We start from the raw sequence: 18889 nt of genomic DNA on the forward strand, positions 1-18889 counted from the left end.
ATTGCGACTTCTACGGCTCACCGTTACGCCAATTGTCGATCGAATGGCGCTCCTCGTGGGCTCTAGATCACCATTACCGCTGTCCATTCAACGAATTCGACGAGATTGGTTAGGCGGAGTAAAGGAACAGCCGTAAACCGGAGCCATTTGTCCAAATGGACGACATCGGGCAATTCGAGTGCTAATGTTTCTGCTATTGCGTGTATTGATCTTTTGCGTCAAGCTGATACGTAGTCTGATATTCGTGGAAAACAGTATTAGATAGAGGAGGGAATGTGTTTCTGGTTTTGTGACTGAAGTATATATAAATATGCAAATATATATATTGGGTTGTCCGAAAAGTCCATGCCGATTTCTGATAGGTGGTGCAGATCTGAATATGTCGAAATGGCTGAAAACAAATAACATATATACATCCCTTAAAAGGTGGAAAGGTGTGGAACAAACTAGTACGTATGTAATTCAATAAATATACATATAAATAAATGTATATTACAATTCAAATGTGCCTTTGAAGTTTTCTTAAAAATTGCCACGAACTTTCTGGACAACCTAATATATAGGAACATATTCAAACTAAGTAATGCTTTCATATATACAATTGTATATTTATATTTATAGACAACAGAAATTTTATAGTGACGATATAATGGCTATGTCGGAAAGTAGGGAAAATATTGTAAAATAAGAGATTACCTTTTTTTTTATAACACTTAAGTGTATGTATCATATATTAATTTGAGTAGCAGAATAAGTGGCAATTTTTAGGATGACCTAGTACATGAACAATATATCTACACTCCTATAGATCTCATATACCCTCCCACACTCATTTTCTATTCAAAACAATACCTTCTATCCTCACTCAAAAATAGAATGAACACCCACCCACCAATAATTCCTATCGATATTATCGATCTCTCCACAATCTTTCTCCCTAAATATTCATAAACACGCGACACTTACTGAACCAAGAAACTTCGTCAACCCACCCACTATTAAGCAGTCAGTACGGTCCCGTCTAATTCTCTCCATTAATCGAATGAATCCCCCTCCCTCTAAATTTGTCTTAAGTGTCAGATCCGGAATCGAGGGACCAATTCCTCTCGATCTCGAATAAAGGGAACAGGGATAGGGCGACAAGACAGCAACGTATTTCGCGTGGCGATACAGTGATTAATCGTCGGCCTGGCCGAGGAGAATTTAAAGAAACGCCAAGGGGGAAGCGGTCGACCTCCGGACTCGCGCAGAATTTATATCATCCGACCATTCGACAGCTGCAACGCGGAGAGACCACGTAAAAATAGTATTGGACACCGACGCCGGGTTAACGATACGGCTCCCGCCTGTTATGCGAGATTCGCCGACGATATTCGTGCCCTCCACCGCGACGAACTTAATCCCACACTTTCGAGACCACCCCCGCGACTATAGTCGTTTCGCTGGACGTTATTGCTTATCGAGTAGATATTTCCTGCTACGTTCTTCCGGCTGGTACCGCCGAAGCAGTGATTAAATGAGGTAATATGTCGTTGTCGTCGCTGGAATGCCTCCTTTCTTTATCACCGCAGTGGTTCATTTTGCTGTAGGACTCTTCTGGTATGCAGGAAGCATTTCAGCGCGCGGGATTAGGACCCCTTTGCGAGTCTTCGTTACCCTAGCAATCTTCGTTAGCGATTGTACGTGGTACCTTAATGTTCTCCATTCACAGAAAGAGGCAAGTCAAGATGCGGGATCTATGCTGAGATATGAGCCTCTGGTCGCTGCATGTTTTATTATTAAAATAAAATTTCGTCGTTGAATTTCTCGTCTTATATGTCGAAATTGACTATTTTATGATAGAAGAGATAGTTTCAATATTATAGGATCCACCTTCCCACACGGGATAAGAATAAAGGCGTTTCCTTTGTACACAACAGAGTTCACGAAGTCTCTTTGTTTGTCCGACTGACATCGGAACCGTCTGCTTGCGCATTCAGTCAGCAATTTGAAAGCAGTTCGCGCGTCGAGTTCCCGAGCAGCTTTAGAACGCTCCCCGCTCCGCCTGTTTTGCATAATTTACGAAAGCGTCGTGGCCCTCTGTAACCCGTATTTCATGCCCGGAATGAAAAGTGAGCACGAGGTAACGAATTCGATCTTATCGGGTGTGTGAATTTAAATTTACATGTTACACTTGCGCATCAATCATGGCGCCTCTGCGTCTTTATTTATCCCATGGTCTGCTTGTGACAGTTTAGCCTTTGGGAACGGCCAAATTGAAAGTGGGGAATTAGATCAATTATGTGTAGATTAATACTTTCATGTCTGATAAGACTTTACAGCGAATAAATCAGATGTAAACTTTCAGAAAAATTATTTTTTGATCTAGGATAATATCAGGTTGTCCCGAAAGTTTCTTTCGCAAGTTCCGCTTGCGGATTAAATTGCGGATAATTATTTTATGTGGTCGTGTTTATATAAATAGACAATCTAATTTCACAGATATTCATGTTGTAACAGTAATGGAGCAAAATGAATCGTGCACAATTCAGTAATGTAACATAAAACATAAAATACTGTGCATGTATTACTTATGAATAAAGCGAAAGAAACTTTTGGGACAACCTAATACAATACATTTTTTAACGATATCTGGAATGTGTAATGTGGTTAAAGAAATTGTTAACTGTCTGACAAAAATAAGAAAAATTTTCTTATAATTTTTATTTAATCATCCATTGGTGGATCAACATCATTCTAGCTAGAAGTACTAATTAATATTCAAATTGTTTAATCGACAAACCAGCCACAATTTGATAAAGCACACTTACCTACAATTATCAAAACATTTTTCTTCAATTTTTCTCAAAACATAAACTCGCCAAATTGTCGACAGGCGTTTCTGAATTAAACCAGGCCGATCGATTATCGCGATAAAATCGACACGCAGGATCGATTACAAGCGTCGTCGACCGTTCTCGTGCGAACCAACAGATCTTATCACGCTCGCGAAACGGGTTCCCCCGCTGATCGCGAGCCGATAATTACTTCCCCTTCTTTCCTTTGATCTCTTATCGCCGACCAGTCGGGATCTCGCTTGAAAAATTAAAATCTGGTTATGATTTCTGTTCCTCCGACCTTTTTCGCATTTCACGGTTGATTTCTCCCTGCGTGGATAATTTACTGGCGAACACTGATCGCGCGGAGATACGGCGATAACGTATCGGCTCGCGTCACGTAGCGATATGCAAATTGTTACGGAATAATCGAGTGAAATTAGCGAACGCTCGTTAACTTGGCAGCGACACGTAAAACAAAGATGGATGAAATAGTAACGTCTGGGAATAGTAATCGAGGACCTGTTAATGTATAAACTTCTATGCTTTTCTTCGGTTCGTCGCTGATGCTTGCGTAACGGTTGATCAGCTTTTTCAGCATGAAAACTTTCCGCGACGTGACGCTGATTTATTATTGCGCGGGAAATCGATTGAATTGCTTTATCGATCAATCCAGAAGGCTCGAAGTGTGGGTGTCTAAATTCATTCTGGACTTTGAATTACAGTTTCATGCTGCATCAACTTCGGCTTTGCAGATTTTCGAATGAAATTCTTAATGAATCATTACGTATTTCTTGTTCTCTGTTTGATTTTTTGTTAAAAAAAGAATGTTTACAAAGAAATTCTTGGCTTTCTTGACAGTCACACGTATTAAAATAATATTAGGTTTCCATCAGATTTCGTGGGCCACTTCAAACGTTGCTCTAGATTTGTTTATAGGAATATTTATTAATGAGACTCGTGCTCAAAATGAAACAATTGTAACAACTATACATACGTGGCTATTTGACTAAAAATAATTTCTTTTAAATTATGATAGTTTACCCCATCTCTTATTCTTCTAAATTTCCTTCAATAACAATATAGTTACAATGAGTTTCCCAAGAAGATCATGCATACTTTCAGTTAAAATAAAAAAAAAAAAAAAAAAAAAAAAAAAAAAAAAAAAAAATCATATGCATTCCATACAACTTACGTTTGACTAAAAACAACATTCCCAATACTCCCAATTTTGAAGACCTGCACAATGAAATAATGTTTCACGCTTATCTGAATATCTTTCAATTGAACAAACGTTGCGATTAGATTGGTGCGCAGACTTTCTATTTCCGTTCTATCGTCGGAATAAAATAGAGCCACCGAGCGCGGTTTCCAGCGCGAACTTATGGCCGTGAAAGCACGTGGCGAGGTCGGAGAACGAGGGGATTGGCCCGTTTGGTTTCCCCTACGCAAGCTCGCCGCGATCCTCTTCTGGGAACCTTCTAACTGGATCCAGTTCGCACCGCGTCCCTCGTCCAGCGTGTCGTGACCTTTCGCTCGTGATTCGCGATTCCTGTCACGGAACATCTGTCAAGTTCAGTTCGGAGAGAGACATTAGCTTTCTCGGATTCAAACAGTTCTAGATTCCAGACGGGTAAACAAACTTGGGGAACGGTTAACTTCGAGAGTGTTACGGTGGCACGTGGACAGAATTCTCAGTGCAAAACATTATACTCCTTTTTTATTCAAATTTGGTCGTTCCACGAAGATCGAGGAATTAATCGCGAGAATGTTTCATGCTTTCAAATGAGAAGCTTTCAGGATATCGAGAGGAGGAATACATTTTTTGATCCTGGGGTCAGAGTCGATTAATTGAAATTCTATTTGAAAAGTTCGTAGGTCCGTGGGATCGAATAATATTTATTTTTTAAAAGATGGTAGACGATCCTGAGGTGAAAATAGTGAAATAGGTTCCAGTATCGCGAGCATCGTGGCAGAATACCGGAGGGTGAAGGAGAGGTGGGCCGTGGGAGAGCACAGGGTGACAGCTTTTGGTATAGGATACAGTTTCCAGTATTCTTATTCCGGTTGAACGGCACGTAGCATCGTTGACCCCCTTCGGCTCGAAATTGACTAGTGCGGTATATTTTTGCCGAGCGGAAGGGCCACCGCGATGGAAAAATTTTTATTGTACCCCCTGTAGAGGGAATTGTATCGTGGATTATTTGCTTCTCGTGAAATCGAGGGCGATGATGATTTATTAATGTATAGCTGCATCGATGTTCATTTTAAATACTAATTCGTTTAAAAGTCTCCCTTGTAATGAGAATCCTAATAAAATGTTCGCCATTTGGTTATTTCAAAAGATGTTCACCATTATCCAGCAGCTCATTAATGTAGTTCTTAACAACCAAACTGTTTTATAATTATCAGAGATAGTTATTCGTATAATACTTATTGTATTCATACGTTTATTTTCATATAAATCATTTCATTTTAAATATTACAAAACCCAAAGGGGCTGCATATTTTAAATTGTTGATCCAATCATTGATCTCGAGCAAAATATATCTATCAATGATTTCGAGAAGTATTGGACACATCAAAGAAAATTATAAATTATCAAATAATTCTCGATGCCTTATTTTCCCTTCGCTTACAAACAAAAATGCACAAAGCAGAGATGGCAACGATAAATCTCAAATTACATTCGATCACTTTAATATCGCCCTTCCGCTGGACAGAGACAGAACGCTCACGATAAATTTCAAAACCACCCCGCAATTGAATGTAATTTAAAGTTACGATGGCAAAGTTTCGCTCGCGAACCACCCCCGATCTCACGGATCGTTTGCTTTCCAAATTGCACTGTCCAAGGCGGTAGTCCCGATAAATTGATGAACTTTTACTTTCGTTGGATCCCTTACAGTGGGCGACAAATATGTTTACGCATCGACCTCCTTACTTAACGCACCCCCTTTGTCCTTTGCGCGTGTTTGCCGAGCTTTTACTGTAATTTGTAGAAGAACACGACCATTGGGCCTCCTGCGACCTCCATTCGCACGTGTTACACTTGAACGCGTCACTTATAGGGTTCTGACTTTGTTTTGGTGTCGTTACACCCGGTATATTTTCCTAGGCTCTCGATCTTGTTCCTTGAACGTGATTGATCGAAGTGTTTACTATAGACCAGGAAAGTGCACCTTTGGGTAGTATTTAGATTCCATTTTATGATGAAACTTGGTTCGTTGGAAATTGAAGAGAAACAATTATTATTCCAAGGGATTGTTTAAATTTATTAGGTATTGAATATTTCGATCCTCCTTTAATTTTAATAATTATATGTTGAATTATTGTCGGTTCTCTTTATTGTATTTATATATAAAATAAAAATCTATTTCCTTTTAAATTACATAGATTAAAGGATACTTCCTCTATCAATTCGATTTTCACAATACTTCACAATAACTCTGCTTCTCGATTTTCATATGACTGAAACCTCATTCAATGAAAATAAAATACGAAAGCGAACTAGCACTACCAAAACTGAAAAAGAGAAAATATTCTCCTTAGCTTCTCCTCTCGTAGGTACACGGTTAACGTCGAGGAACGCTGTTCTCCAAGCCAACCATTAGTCGCAAATTCAGCTCTGCTTTGAAGTGCGTCCACCCAACTCGGTTTACGGAAAGCAGCACCAGGAAAGTTTCCTCGGTACTAAAAGAATAGAAACTCGGTCCTCCAACTTTATCAGCGTGACCACGTTCTACTCGCCAGGATCTAGAATTTAATCTCCCAACGAGACCAGAATAAAGTTCCAAACATATTCCCGCGCCAATAGATCCCGTATTCTCAACGTCACGAAATCCCGAGGTATTTCTCTGACGAATTGTATCAACACCATCAGTCTCCAGGGTCTAACTTCGAGCTTCAGCTGCGACGTCTCTTCATTCGAAAGTGTATACAAGAATTTTCGGAGTAAATCTATTTTTGGGATAGTCTCGAGACGATCGATCTTCCATTGGACAAATTTTTGAAGTAAACGTATTCAAGTAGTAGTTTTGGAACGATCGATACGAGGAATCTCTTTTATCTTCGTTCTCATCGGACCTCAGAGTACCAAAAGACCCCAACTTATTTCGAACATGTATATTTTATTTAGTATCGTACAAAGGGGAAAACGAGTATCACGAAACGTTTGTGAAATATCACGTGAAATTTTGTTAAGTAGGTTGAAGAAGCTTCAAACCTCGTGTTCTTCTAGGGAGACATTAATTATCTCTGAAACTCGAGTCTCTGGAGTGAAATCGAGCTCGAAATATGAGGAACGAAAGCACGTATAGCTGTTACATACTGTGGGGAAAAGTTTGTGAATTTTTCTGTAGCACGTAGGTCTGTTATTTAAAAGAATACTAATTGCAGTCCATCTTAGAAATAACCTTATTTCGTAGAAAAAGGTAAAAGATTATTTTCAGATTTTTAAAATTCCTCTTTCGTCATAATAACTTCCCCATTTTTTCCCACTTCAGGAGAATAGCTCTTCAGCCCGAAAAATATTTTATTTCACAAAGTTAATTATTCTCAAAGAACGCAAAAAATAGCAACTCAGTATGGTTGACAGATTCAGAGATAAAAATTCATGTCTCCTCAAACAGCGTAATTTTTAAACATCCAAAATCGCTGAATTCAACATCCCACATTTCCTAACCCCGTTCAAACTCACCTAAACGATGACATAAACCCCTCCACCGCCCCTAATTTCACGTCACGTATCAATTTCGCCAAATTCCCTGACACCTAACGCGAGAAATTATCTATTCGGGGTGGAACGACATTTATCGGAGCTGCATTTATGGACGTGCTAGTGCAGTCGCAGTATACGTCGAACAAATTAATCGAATACCAATAGCCGTCCAGGGCAGCAGGGTTTAATCAACGCACTGTGAAAATATGCCAAACATCGATCCGTGTTCACAGTACCAGCAAATTCACCCCGTCGAGTGTCCACGCGCTGCTGAAACAGTTTCCCGTCTTTTGCAACGCGAACGATAAATTGCAGCAGCGGTTAAAAAGGTTGGGGGCGGAACGATGAGAAACAAAAGATAGTTTGGCCGGCATGAACGGTGCGTTTCTCGTGGAAATAACCTTGAGGTAGAGGGATGAAGACTCGAGACCACCGCGAAAGGGATGGACTTCAGAGTCCCGTTTTCGAGGACAGCGGGGTGGCGATTTCCGGCGAACATGGCGAAAACTCGTCCTCGGGCGAGGGCGAGGGGAGCGTTTGTCTGCGAAAGCCTGGAGCACCGATAGGAAACGAGGAGGATGAGAATCGGGATCCCAGGTCCGATGAGCTCGTTGGAAATCTTGTATAATTATCGCTGGGGTTACCAGTTCTCCCTTTTTAGACGATTTTTTGTCTTGTTTATATAGTGACTCAAAGTTCGAGTAGAGAATCATTTGAAATTATTGTCCTCCAGAGGAGCAACCCCATTCTACAAAATTAGTTAAACACAAATGGACACAGCGAAGATGTTCAATTTTATGAATAATGTTTTTATACCAAATTGCGTTTCTTCTTGAATCCTTGTTCAGTAGTAGAAAGTGCAATTCATGAACACCTAGAAAAAAACATTCAGCATCTAATTTATGTATATCAGATAAAAAGCAGAACAATTTTCTGAGGCACGACAGAGATGAAATCTGCCTTCTTAAACTTCCACCATCTTCATCCCCCTTCATCGATTCGAATAACTTAACTGGATCAATCCAATATCACAAAGCCACTCATAAATCTTTTCGAGGAATAATTTAAATTTCCTTTCTCCTCTTTCTTTCCTTTCCTTTCGTATCAACAAATACGCAGTCATGAAATTTTATTAGAATCTTGGTTCCCCAAGCGATAATCGAGTAACAGTTTTAAATCGAGCCACACTGACAACACGAAATGTTGACCAACGTCCATAAATTGATACGTGCCAGGAGTTTTCCCATCGGAAACTTTTTTTTATTGCGTGCTGTAGATACATTGCACGATGTACCATAAGACAGCATTACTACCCGGAGAGTGGTTGGGGTTGGGTGGTCGTTGTGACCGGCGTTATGGTGCAAATTCTCTCCACGGGAATTCACGGGGCTGTCGGATCCTGGCTGCTGTTGGAGGGAACGAAACGATACCGCCAACCCCTAGTCAACGTAGGTACGATATGCGAGGATCGACGATCCGATTTTCTAATTTGAATATTTGCGCGCTAGAGTGTTTACGGCGCGATCACGTGATAAACCCTAGGTACTCTATTTAACTACTGCAGTGACCATATTCCATCAAATTTTAATAAAAACTCTACAGGAACATCGATCTGCAAACATTTATTATTTTTGAGCTCTTCATAATTCGATCAAACTAAGAATGAACTCGTGTTTGAGTAAATTTGAAAAGAATAATTCAATCGAATTGCGTTCAAATTGAGTGTTTCAAAGTTGAAGTGAAGTCAAAGTTGAGATGACATAATTAAAAAATATAAAAGAGGAGTAGTTACTTGTAACAAGTACTTGTGGTTAATATTGGCAAAGTAAAGCATTTAAGAGAGGGCGCCGAGACCAACACTAGCTATCTCGAACTATACATGAATTTTAAAAAAAAATAATCCTTAAAAAATAACGAACGAACAAGAGTACGGATTTTTCGATTTTGTTTTAAAAATGCAAGAAAAAATAGTTTAAACATTCTTTTGTTTACACCATTGAATTCAGCGTCAAAAACTGTATAAAAGTACAAAGTTTCAAAATTTTCTCTCGATAACTACTGGTAGCTGGTTTTGCCCTCCCTTAATAATAAAGGTGTAAATACTTGCCATAAATAGCGAGATGAATTTGTTATTTCACTTCAAACTTAATTATCGGTGATCCCACTCGACATCGGCGCCTGCGATCGCTGGAACGGCGAAAATTAATTAAACAACTCGACTCCATCGCGAGCAGCCGACTAATCGGCTTGCTCGTCGCAGCCGTAATTAAAGCGGTCTTAACCTCGATCGAGAGTCAACGTCTGTTTAGTAACGTTGCCAATATTAATAGGCGTCTCGAGAAGACCGATCGTGGAAAACGCGCGTCGAGGGAGAACGATGACGGGAACGATCGCTCTCGGCAACTTTAGATACGAGAGCACGGACAGAAACAGCCACGTTGGATCTATAAAGAAGATTTAATTCATTATCAAGGTTTCTTAACGCTTTCTTGACTGAAACATAAATATTTAACCTGCTACCTTGATTAAAAGATTGAAAACGTTACCATCAATAAATTTGGATTGTATGACGTCTCAGGAAAACTGTGTGCATGTTTTGAATTGTATTCAATCGTAACATAGGATTAAGGTGGTCCACATTTCGATCGTTCTAGTCTCATCAATCAGGAACGGACTATTCGAGGAAATCTGCCTGTCATTATTAAAGGTGAAAGGAGCTGCGAGCTGCATCATGCTGGCGATCAATTTGTAAGGTTCATCGAACATCAAAACACTTGCCTCGTCATGGAAAATCTATGAGAGGAAAATGTTATGCGCATCAGCAGTGGAGTGCAACAGAGATAAGATAGACCTTTGTCAGACAATTGTTAATTCGTGTAAAGGCGATGGTTATTTGTAAATTCTCGAGACATTCCTCTGCGAGATATTTATGATAAATTTAAATGCGCGGTCGAGCAAATATATACACAGATCCCAAGATAAGCAAAAGCACAGAAAAGCAGGGAAACGGAAGACAATATGCCAGAGGAAATGGAAAGCTGGCGCCAGCACGGTCATCAATGGCGCGAGACAGGAGTTCTTTGCAAACTTTTATGTGTCATCTCCTGTTTTCATTAGGAAAGTCCCTTGTTGTAATATTTTACACTTATTAACCTTCACTGTATTTATTTATCAAGACAATACAGAAAATAAATGAAAACAAAAATAATAATCCATAAGGGACGAGATGCAGGGATGTTATAAAACCAAGCTTCAAATGAATACTAAAAATTAAATGACACTGTGAATAGAATAATAATAATAATAATAAGTTTATTGATCGATAACGGATAACCACAAAATTAAATCAATCAGCAGGTCGATTGTTCAAAAAAAAAATTGTGCAAATACCTGAAGCCATGTATATAACTTTCTGAAACAAGCACAAACAATTATTCTAATAAAATACTGTTTATTAAATGAGAATAATAGATACATTCAGTATAAGATACCCCAATAGGTATGCCGCATGAGATACACGTGCCTACTACTTGTCCTTCATTCATGCGAGACATCAAGTGTTATCTAAGGGAAAAAGTCAACTCATTGTCGTTCGACGTTCAAACAATTAAAAGCCCGTTATTTTTTCGCAGGATGGCTAGGTGCAATGTCGACAGGAGTTGCCCTGCTGGTTTCACCTGTGACGATAGCGTTTTGTCGAAGAAAGAGCACCAGGCTCACTGCAGTTTTGGGCGGACTCGTTACTGCGCTTGGTTGTCTCTTCACTTCGTTCGCATCGCAGTTCCATCAGCTGTTCTTCAGCTACGGGACTGTTGTTGGTGAGTTGGCCCAAACCTATTGTAACAGAAGAAAAACAGAAAAGAGAAAGACGTGTCTTAAATATTCTTCATGAAATTTATGGACCAACTTTGATTATTTTAAACAGGTATAGGTGTTGGCATGACGAGGGATTGCAGTACTCTGATGGTGGCGCAATATTTCAAGAGAAGAAGGGAGCTGGTCGAGATTTTCATTGTGTCCGGAAGTGGCCTTGGTATCGCTGTCATGTCAGCGTTCATAAAAGGAGCGATTAGGTACACGTCAAGACTTTGAAACTCTGATTACATCGCGAAGCTTAATTTCAAAGCGTGCGTTCAATGTCGTTGCTAATATTTATTAACTCTCCGTAATCCCGAGTCACTCGCATACTCGTTATCTACATTTTTTACCTCTCGTTTAATCCTATTAGAAATATGAATTAATTGCGATTTTTCACTGCAACAATCCGAAGATGAAAACAGTAAAATTTTCACTTGCTTCTCCTTCCAGCAAGATTGGTTGGCGCTTGGGTCTTCAGGCGGTGACAGGCGTGGTTTTCCTCACTTTTATTTTGGGCACTTTTTATCGAAGCGCGTCCCTGTATCATCCCCAGCGCAGAGCGATTCTTCACCTGAAAAATCAAAAGCGCAAGATCAAGGACAAGAACAAGACGGACGACAGGCCGCCGTTCTTCGACTTCAGCACGCTGAAGAGCAAGACCGTTAGGATACTGCTAGTGTCCACTGGAATATCCGCCTTTGGGATCAACACGCCGATATTTTACTTGGTAAAACGTCCATAATAAAATTCAAACGAACCTTGATATTTCTATCTTGAAAACAGGTGGGTGTGGTTTGGTAGAGTATGTAGAAACATTTACAAAAATAGAATATTGTGCACTTTGATCCGTCTTGGGTTTATTTGATAAGTGTTGAGTTATTGAGTCGCGTATCGAGTCACAGAATGTAATTGGAGATTGTAAATGTTTGAAAGATTTTGTGAAACGAGGTATTGTGGATCTAGGCTCCACCGAAGTTCCACTTTAGGTTCGAAACCAATTGGAATGAAATTGAATTTATGACAACTACAAAATGTATTAAAAATCACTTAAATATTCAGCACCTTAATAAATGGAAAAAAGTATATACATCAGCAAGAATAATATACATTTTATACCACATAGAAGATAAGACACTCTTTCATGTAAATTTTAATTCTTTTTCATCGTGTGTAAAAATATGAATTTGCATAAACAAATTTTGCGTGACTCGTGTTAAACACCCTCCCTCTCCCAGTGTTAAACACTAAAGGGTTAAATGTGACAAAGGTTTACTTCGACCTTCAAACTCCACTACGTTCCTCTGATTGATCTAATTAATTTCCAGGCACATCAGGCTGAGGAAGAAGGTCTGGGCGACACGGTGATTCTGCTCCAGGCGTATCTGGGCCTTGCCTGGACCCTAGGTTGCGTGGCCTTTGGTCTTCTCGTTGTCCATCGCAGCGTGGAATGCAGGATAGCGCGTCAGTACCTGACGCAGGCGGCAGTCTTCGTCTGCGGACTCTGCATCCTGGCCCTCACCGCTGTTCAAGGGAATTATCACGGATACGTCATGTTTGCCTGGATTTACGGTAGAATATGGTTCCTTCTTAATAAACGTGAATTGGTGAAACAGGTTCTCGTTCAATGTCAAGGCCGTTGTTTCATCAGGCCCTATAATTGAGGCGTTGATGCGTCCGAGCCAATTTTAGACTGTTATTCGACCAAGAAATGGAGGATACACAAAATATTTATCAAACATAAACTTCCACGTCAGATTTTTATCTTAATACCTGGAATTTCACTTTTCAATAATTATTTTTTAAAATTCTTCCACAGTTTTTGTATCATCAGACCCTGTAATTAAGGCGTTGGTGCGTCAGAGCCATTTTTAGATCGTTATTCGACCGAGAAGTGGAGGATACACAAAATATTTATCAAACATAAACTTCCACATTAGAATTTTATCTTAATCCCTGGAATTTCACTCTTCGATAATGATTTTATACAATTCTTCCAAGTTTTTCCTTACCTTTCGATCTTTTACAATTAGTTTATAGTTTTGATACACACAAAATATAGAGCACGTGTTTCTACAGGCATCTTCTGTGGCGGCTACCACTACAGCCTCAAAATGTACACGTACGAGAGAGTGAGGGCGAGGAACTTTGCAAGAACTTGGGGTTTTGTGCAATGCTCTCAAGCCATACCAATTGCAATCGGTGTTCCCATTTCTGGTAATTAAGCATTGGTTACTACAACAACAAAAAAGAAATTAATAAAACATAATAGAAATCGATATAAATTAATTGAAATTAATATTTTTAATTCGTTTCACGTGTGACAAAAAAAAAGTGAAGGAAATATGTTTTACGTATTTCATAATATACCACTTCGTTACCCAATTTGTCAACCAATGTACCGCGGTAGCTCGTACGAAACCAGAAGCAGACCCAACGAATATGAAAAAATACCGGGCAACCATAAATTTTCCAGGATACATGAACGTCGGCTGCGGCGGAAAGGCTGGTTACTATTTCAGCTCCACCTGCGTTCTCGTCGGCAGTTTCACCCTATTTTTCATAGATCTTCATAGAAGGAATTTGTCGAGGCACAAACACACCAGGTCCAACGGGACCAAGCATCTCTGCATTTCGGACGCTTGCCCGCAACGTCGACGACTGTCGTTCAGCCAGGAACCGGAAAACGACGTTCCACACGTCGCAGCAGCTGGGGCTGCCGCGGCTGCGCTCGTTCTTGGCACGGATATTTCACCACCACCAGGTTCATTATTATATAATATTAATTTTCTAGAAAAATTGCTACACATTCCTCCCACGTTTTGATTAAAATAATGCAATTTTATTTCCACTGTCAGGTTCACTAGTCTTGTTCATATATTGAATTTCGATTATACTGATATAATAATACATGTATCTATTTTTAGTCATCGATAAATCCTTGAAATAATTTTTAGAAGTGTTTCGTTGGCCAAAAACTTGGTTCGATTTGTGGTAATGGATTTTTCTCTCCAGTTACGAGAGTTTCTAACTTGAGGAGGACCTTTACAAACGCAGAATCATGAATTTACATTACGATACAATTACATTAAAATTTATAGAGAAAATATATTTTGTTGTCTGAGAAAAATCACTGTTTGTTTGTCCGTTAAAATCCAAACGAACTTTTTGCACAACTTGATATTTTAAATTAACCTCAAAGGTGACCTAATTTGACACAAAATAGTCGAGTACAGATATTCTCTATACAATCTCTAACCTTCTTCGTCTTCGTGTATTCGTTACCAACCCTCTCTTTCTTACAATCCCCTTTTACTTCTTTCTATTTAAAAATTCAAAAGCATCAATCTTGATGTTGCAACCAGAATCAAACTAATTCAGTAAAGGATCATAATGATTAAATCTCATCTTAGGTGAGATGATCGACGCGATCGCCCCTGAGAAACCTGAACTGACCTGCATCTCCGAGGAGGGGATCGCCGACATGGATCTCCCGGACAACATGCTCGAGGATCTCGATTACATAGGCGATTGCATAACCTCGTGCAACAAGGTCGAGAACTATCTGATGCTCTCGGAGTTCGAGAATAATCTGATCGCCGAGATGCCGATCATCACCGATCGTCGAGGTCGCAGATGGTCCCTGGCGCGATCGAAAGGTAGTCGAACGAATTTCGAACGAGCAGTGGGAGTTCAACCGACGATCGAAGAAGCCAAACCGAAATGGCACGCAGCAAATGTTGCTCCTAGTAATAGGGTGATCACAGTGATCGACGAAGCCAGCGCGTAACACGATCGAGATTGAATAACGGATCCACAAGATCTAACGACACTCGAGGAAAATAGTCAATGTATGGATCGATAACTACATTGTGCTGTACCATAAATATTCGTTGTTTTCTAAGTGTAATCGAATAACATATTGATTACAAAGCGGAGGCACATGTGCTCCGAACCTTGGCGATCGTTGGCACATGTGCCTTCGATTGCCTCGCTTGATTCTTTGATCCACATACGATTTCCTGCCAACAGTGAATGAATAGCTTGACCTGTAAACTTTTACAACGATATGTGACACTCAAATTCATTTAAAAATTTTATCCCTTCATTTGATTAAAAAAAAAAAAAAATAGCAAATAATTATGGTACAACCCAGTACTCCGTAAAGAGCCACGAATTCACTTTTTTATTAACCTTGTTCTCCAGAAACAAAATGTAAATACAAGAACTGTATCGAGCAGGGTGAAAGGGCGAGGTTAACGACCCCCAAGTACAACCTAATTTAAATTCATGGCCAACGAATTGATTTTCGAAACAGTCGATCGCAATAGTACAAAAATAAAGGATATTATTGTGCAATTATTAATACAGTATAAATTAAAGACTCGTACTAACAGTGCCACTTGTGTTTTGGGAGTAACGAGGAACTGATTTTTCTTATCATTGCACTGCCTTCGAGAATTCGTCTTGGTTGTTCCTTTTTTGATTTAAGGTACCGTTAGAAGTCGTAATAGCGATAGTCGGCGAACAATGGCACGCTAATCTGTACAGCGTTCGGCGCTCGATAGGAGCGCGAGATTCCAGTAGGGGTCGCTTAATTCGCGGTGCAATTAAGGACAATAACGTCGACTTTCGACGAGAGGAACCACGGAAACGTTCCGTCCACAGGGGAGTAACCTCGACTCGCCGTCGGCGTATTTGTTTACGCTTCGTGCCAGTTCACTGCCACGCGTAGATGCACAAGTTAAACGATCACCTATTCCCACGAAAACCTAGAAACTCCGTATTTTTATAGAGATCAAATCCAGAGGTTTACAATTCTTCAGATTCATCCGCAAGAAAAAGCCACTGTTCTAAGTTCATTTCACAAATTTTTTCGGGATAATTACGCTGATAAATATATTCAAAAATTAAATAAAAATGTCATGATCTGCAATATCAGCAATAGCTAGGAGGTTTATCGATTAGAAGTCGAAGGAGGAACGAATACCAATCAAAGAAATAAGATAATAAAAGAAGTGAAATCCACTGAACCGAAAACCTAATTTTTAACACAATCATCTACATCGATATCCTTGCCAACACTGAAACATGCAAATCTCTACTCGAGACCAGCAGTTAAAAATTGAAAAGCAATTTTTAATGAGCCTTGTAATTTGTAATTGAATTCTGGAGATTCACTGGAATAAATTAGAGTGGCGAATGGTGATCGTTTAATTCCTGTCGATGTATAAAACTAGAAACCGTGACCTGGAGTGTCCATCGAGGAGAAATCGGTTGAACTAAAGGTCGATGCTTACACGTAGGCGAAGCTAGCTAAAGGTATTGAAACTAGTCCAATCGGAGCTCGTACGCAGCGATAAGTGGTATAGTATAACGATGCAAATATATAGCCAGAAGACAAGAATTTATCTTTGTACCGTCGTTCGAGACGTTTTGAGAGCTTTTCGACGAGCAAACGTTCCTCTTCGGGGAACGAGCGAGCCGCGAACGGTACAAGAGCCCAGAGATAACGATAACTATTTATTTAACAAACTATTTATATTAGAAATTACATACGCATGTCATGTACATAGACACTCGCTTCTATACGTGATGACAAACGTGTATCCATGCGTGTGGTAATGCAATCTAGATTATTATCGATTAAGGAGCTCCGGATTAGTCGAGCGCGATGAATTTCCAACTAAATTCGATTCTAAAATAAATTTCTAAAAGAAGGAATTAGTATTAAAGTAAAAAGAGATTGCAATTTCTTGCGGTTGAGTTAGCGCGAAAATAATTTTATTCTTTCGCACCGAGATGATATTTTGGAAAATATTGAATACGAAGAGCGGTGATAACAAAGATGATGTTGAAGATATTTTCATCGAACGATCCAGTCGCGAAATATTTTTAATTAAAGGTGCCCCGTGTTCGCAGGATGTTAAACGAGCAACATTTTCAGTTGCGTTCGTCGTATCATCGCTATCGAGACGATAACGCGAGACAACTAGTCGACCGTGTAAACGAATGTGTGTACAAGGAACAATAATTTACGAATTACCGTTTATTCCGCGAAATACAGCAAGTCGAGCAACACCGAACAAACTGCCTATATTGTAATACTGTAACGTTGTTAATACAAAATTGTGATTTTACCAAATTCTTCCTTCTACCTTTCCCTCTTTGCGTGTTATTTTTAACTTAAGAAATTAATGGATAAATCAACATAAAAATGTTAAATATCATTGATGAATTTAATTCAATTCTCGTGAGTTAGAGAAACAACTAATTTACCAGATCAATTAAACGCATGTATGCGTATGAAATTCCTGAAACCCAATTATGTTTTTCTTCGTTAACCTACTTTGTGCCTGTACATTCCCTGGCAATTGCTCCGATGGAGCTGAGACATCGCCGACAGCCCACTTTTACCAGGAGCTATTTTAATGTAGCGTTAATTTCGGTTTACGACTTTCCAGAGCCATTATTCGTAAGTATTCCAGGCAAACTTCCTGTCAATTACTTATTGCTAGACGTAATTGGCTAATAACATTATGAACTAGGAAACAAGTGGAAAAATAGCAACGTCTAGCTACGAATTATCAGGTATGAACATTCAATTATTTAAATTCATTGAAATAATTTATTAAATTTATTAAATGTATTAAAATTTCTTCTATCAATATGACTGTATAAAATAATTTCACAATTGAAAATAAATTTTATATGTAATTATAAAATAGAATCCTCAATTTTAATCACCATGAACATCCATGATATATTCAAGAACAATGTAAAAAAATAAAAATGTATTTCAAAAAATATTTTTTACGCAATTACAATAGCACAAGGTTCATTGAAATAAATTGATTTAATTTACGAGGCAACGTATCCGAATATAACCTTACGTTATCAATGCGCGTTATACCCATAATGCAATTTTAATCACGAACTCTTGTTAGCCAGCAGTCGAACGTTTATTACGGCCGCTGGAATGCGAGAATAATCGAACGCGACCAGCTGTACACTAGCAACACTTTATCGATAAATTCTAATTCGACTTAGTCACGATTCGACCATTACACCCACGCGAAGCTCGTCGACCAATACTCCCATAATTAACATGTGAATTCTGTTAAAATATTTTCTATTTTAAACATTGCAGTTTACAGTAAACTTGAGGTTTAACTCTTACCTCTTCGACGCTGAAGAATTATTCCAATCTATCTGGAAAAGTCTATAGATGTCTTTTTATAAGTTTCTGAAATAATTTAGTGTTTAGGAAGAGTATGTATGCTGTATTCTGTTTGATTTCCTGAAAATTTTAATGAAAAACAGGATGTTTCTAAAAATAGTAACTGAATTGCACTTTTGCATAGATGTCCTCGATAAAATAATCTAATCTTTGCCATAGGTTTTTTGTTATAAATGTTACAGTTTCTCTGTTATGAACGAATATAAAATGAAATCATCTATGATTCTTAAATTCTCCCTTTAAAAAACACAAAAATCC

The 18889-nt window shown here is 38.9% G+C and overlaps 1 protein-coding gene and 1 long non-coding RNA gene across 4 annotated transcripts in view; one reads left to right on the plus strand and one right to left on the minus strand.

Moving 5' to 3' along the window:
- Nucleotides 1–17536, plus strand: part of LOC128891440 (uncharacterized) — a 54981-nt gene extending 37445 nt beyond the window's left edge. For both annotated transcript variants that reach the window (XM_054150920.1, XM_054150921.1), the window contains exons 2-8: nt 11169–11354; nt 11462–11609; nt 11845–12121; nt 12720–12963; nt 13471–13608; nt 13868–14155; nt 14805–17536. In XM_054150920.1, the coding sequence (XP_054006895.1) occupies nt 11169–11354; nt 11462–11609; nt 11845–12121; nt 12720–12963; nt 13471–13608; nt 13868–14155; nt 14805–15181 (1658 nt within the window). In that variant the 3' untranslated portion in view covers nt 15182–17536. The remainder of the gene's footprint in view (nt 1–11168; nt 11355–11461; nt 11610–11844; nt 12122–12719; nt 12964–13470; nt 13609–13867; nt 14156–14804) is intronic.
- LOC128891442 (uncharacterized) lies at nt 11232–12863 on the minus strand. Of its 2 annotated transcripts, none has more exons than XR_008460829.1 (3): nt 12674–12863; nt 11745–11965; nt 11232–11370 (listed from the first exon to the last, which is right to left on the minus strand). It is a non-coding gene; the product is annotated as an uncharacterized LOC128891442 (long non-coding RNA). The 2 variants fall into 2 exon arrangements; XR_008460830.1 differs by having other exon boundaries at nt 12668–12863.
- Nucleotides 17537–18889: the final 1353 nt, after the last annotated feature.

Source organism: Hylaeus anthracinus, unplaced genomic scaffold (genome assembly GCF_026225885.1).
Source record: "Hylaeus anthracinus isolate JK02 unplaced genomic scaffold, UHH_iyHylAnth1.0_haploid 12001, whole genome shotgun sequence".
Classification (NCBI taxonomy): domain Eukaryota; kingdom Metazoa; phylum Arthropoda; class Insecta; order Hymenoptera; family Colletidae; genus Hylaeus; species Hylaeus anthracinus.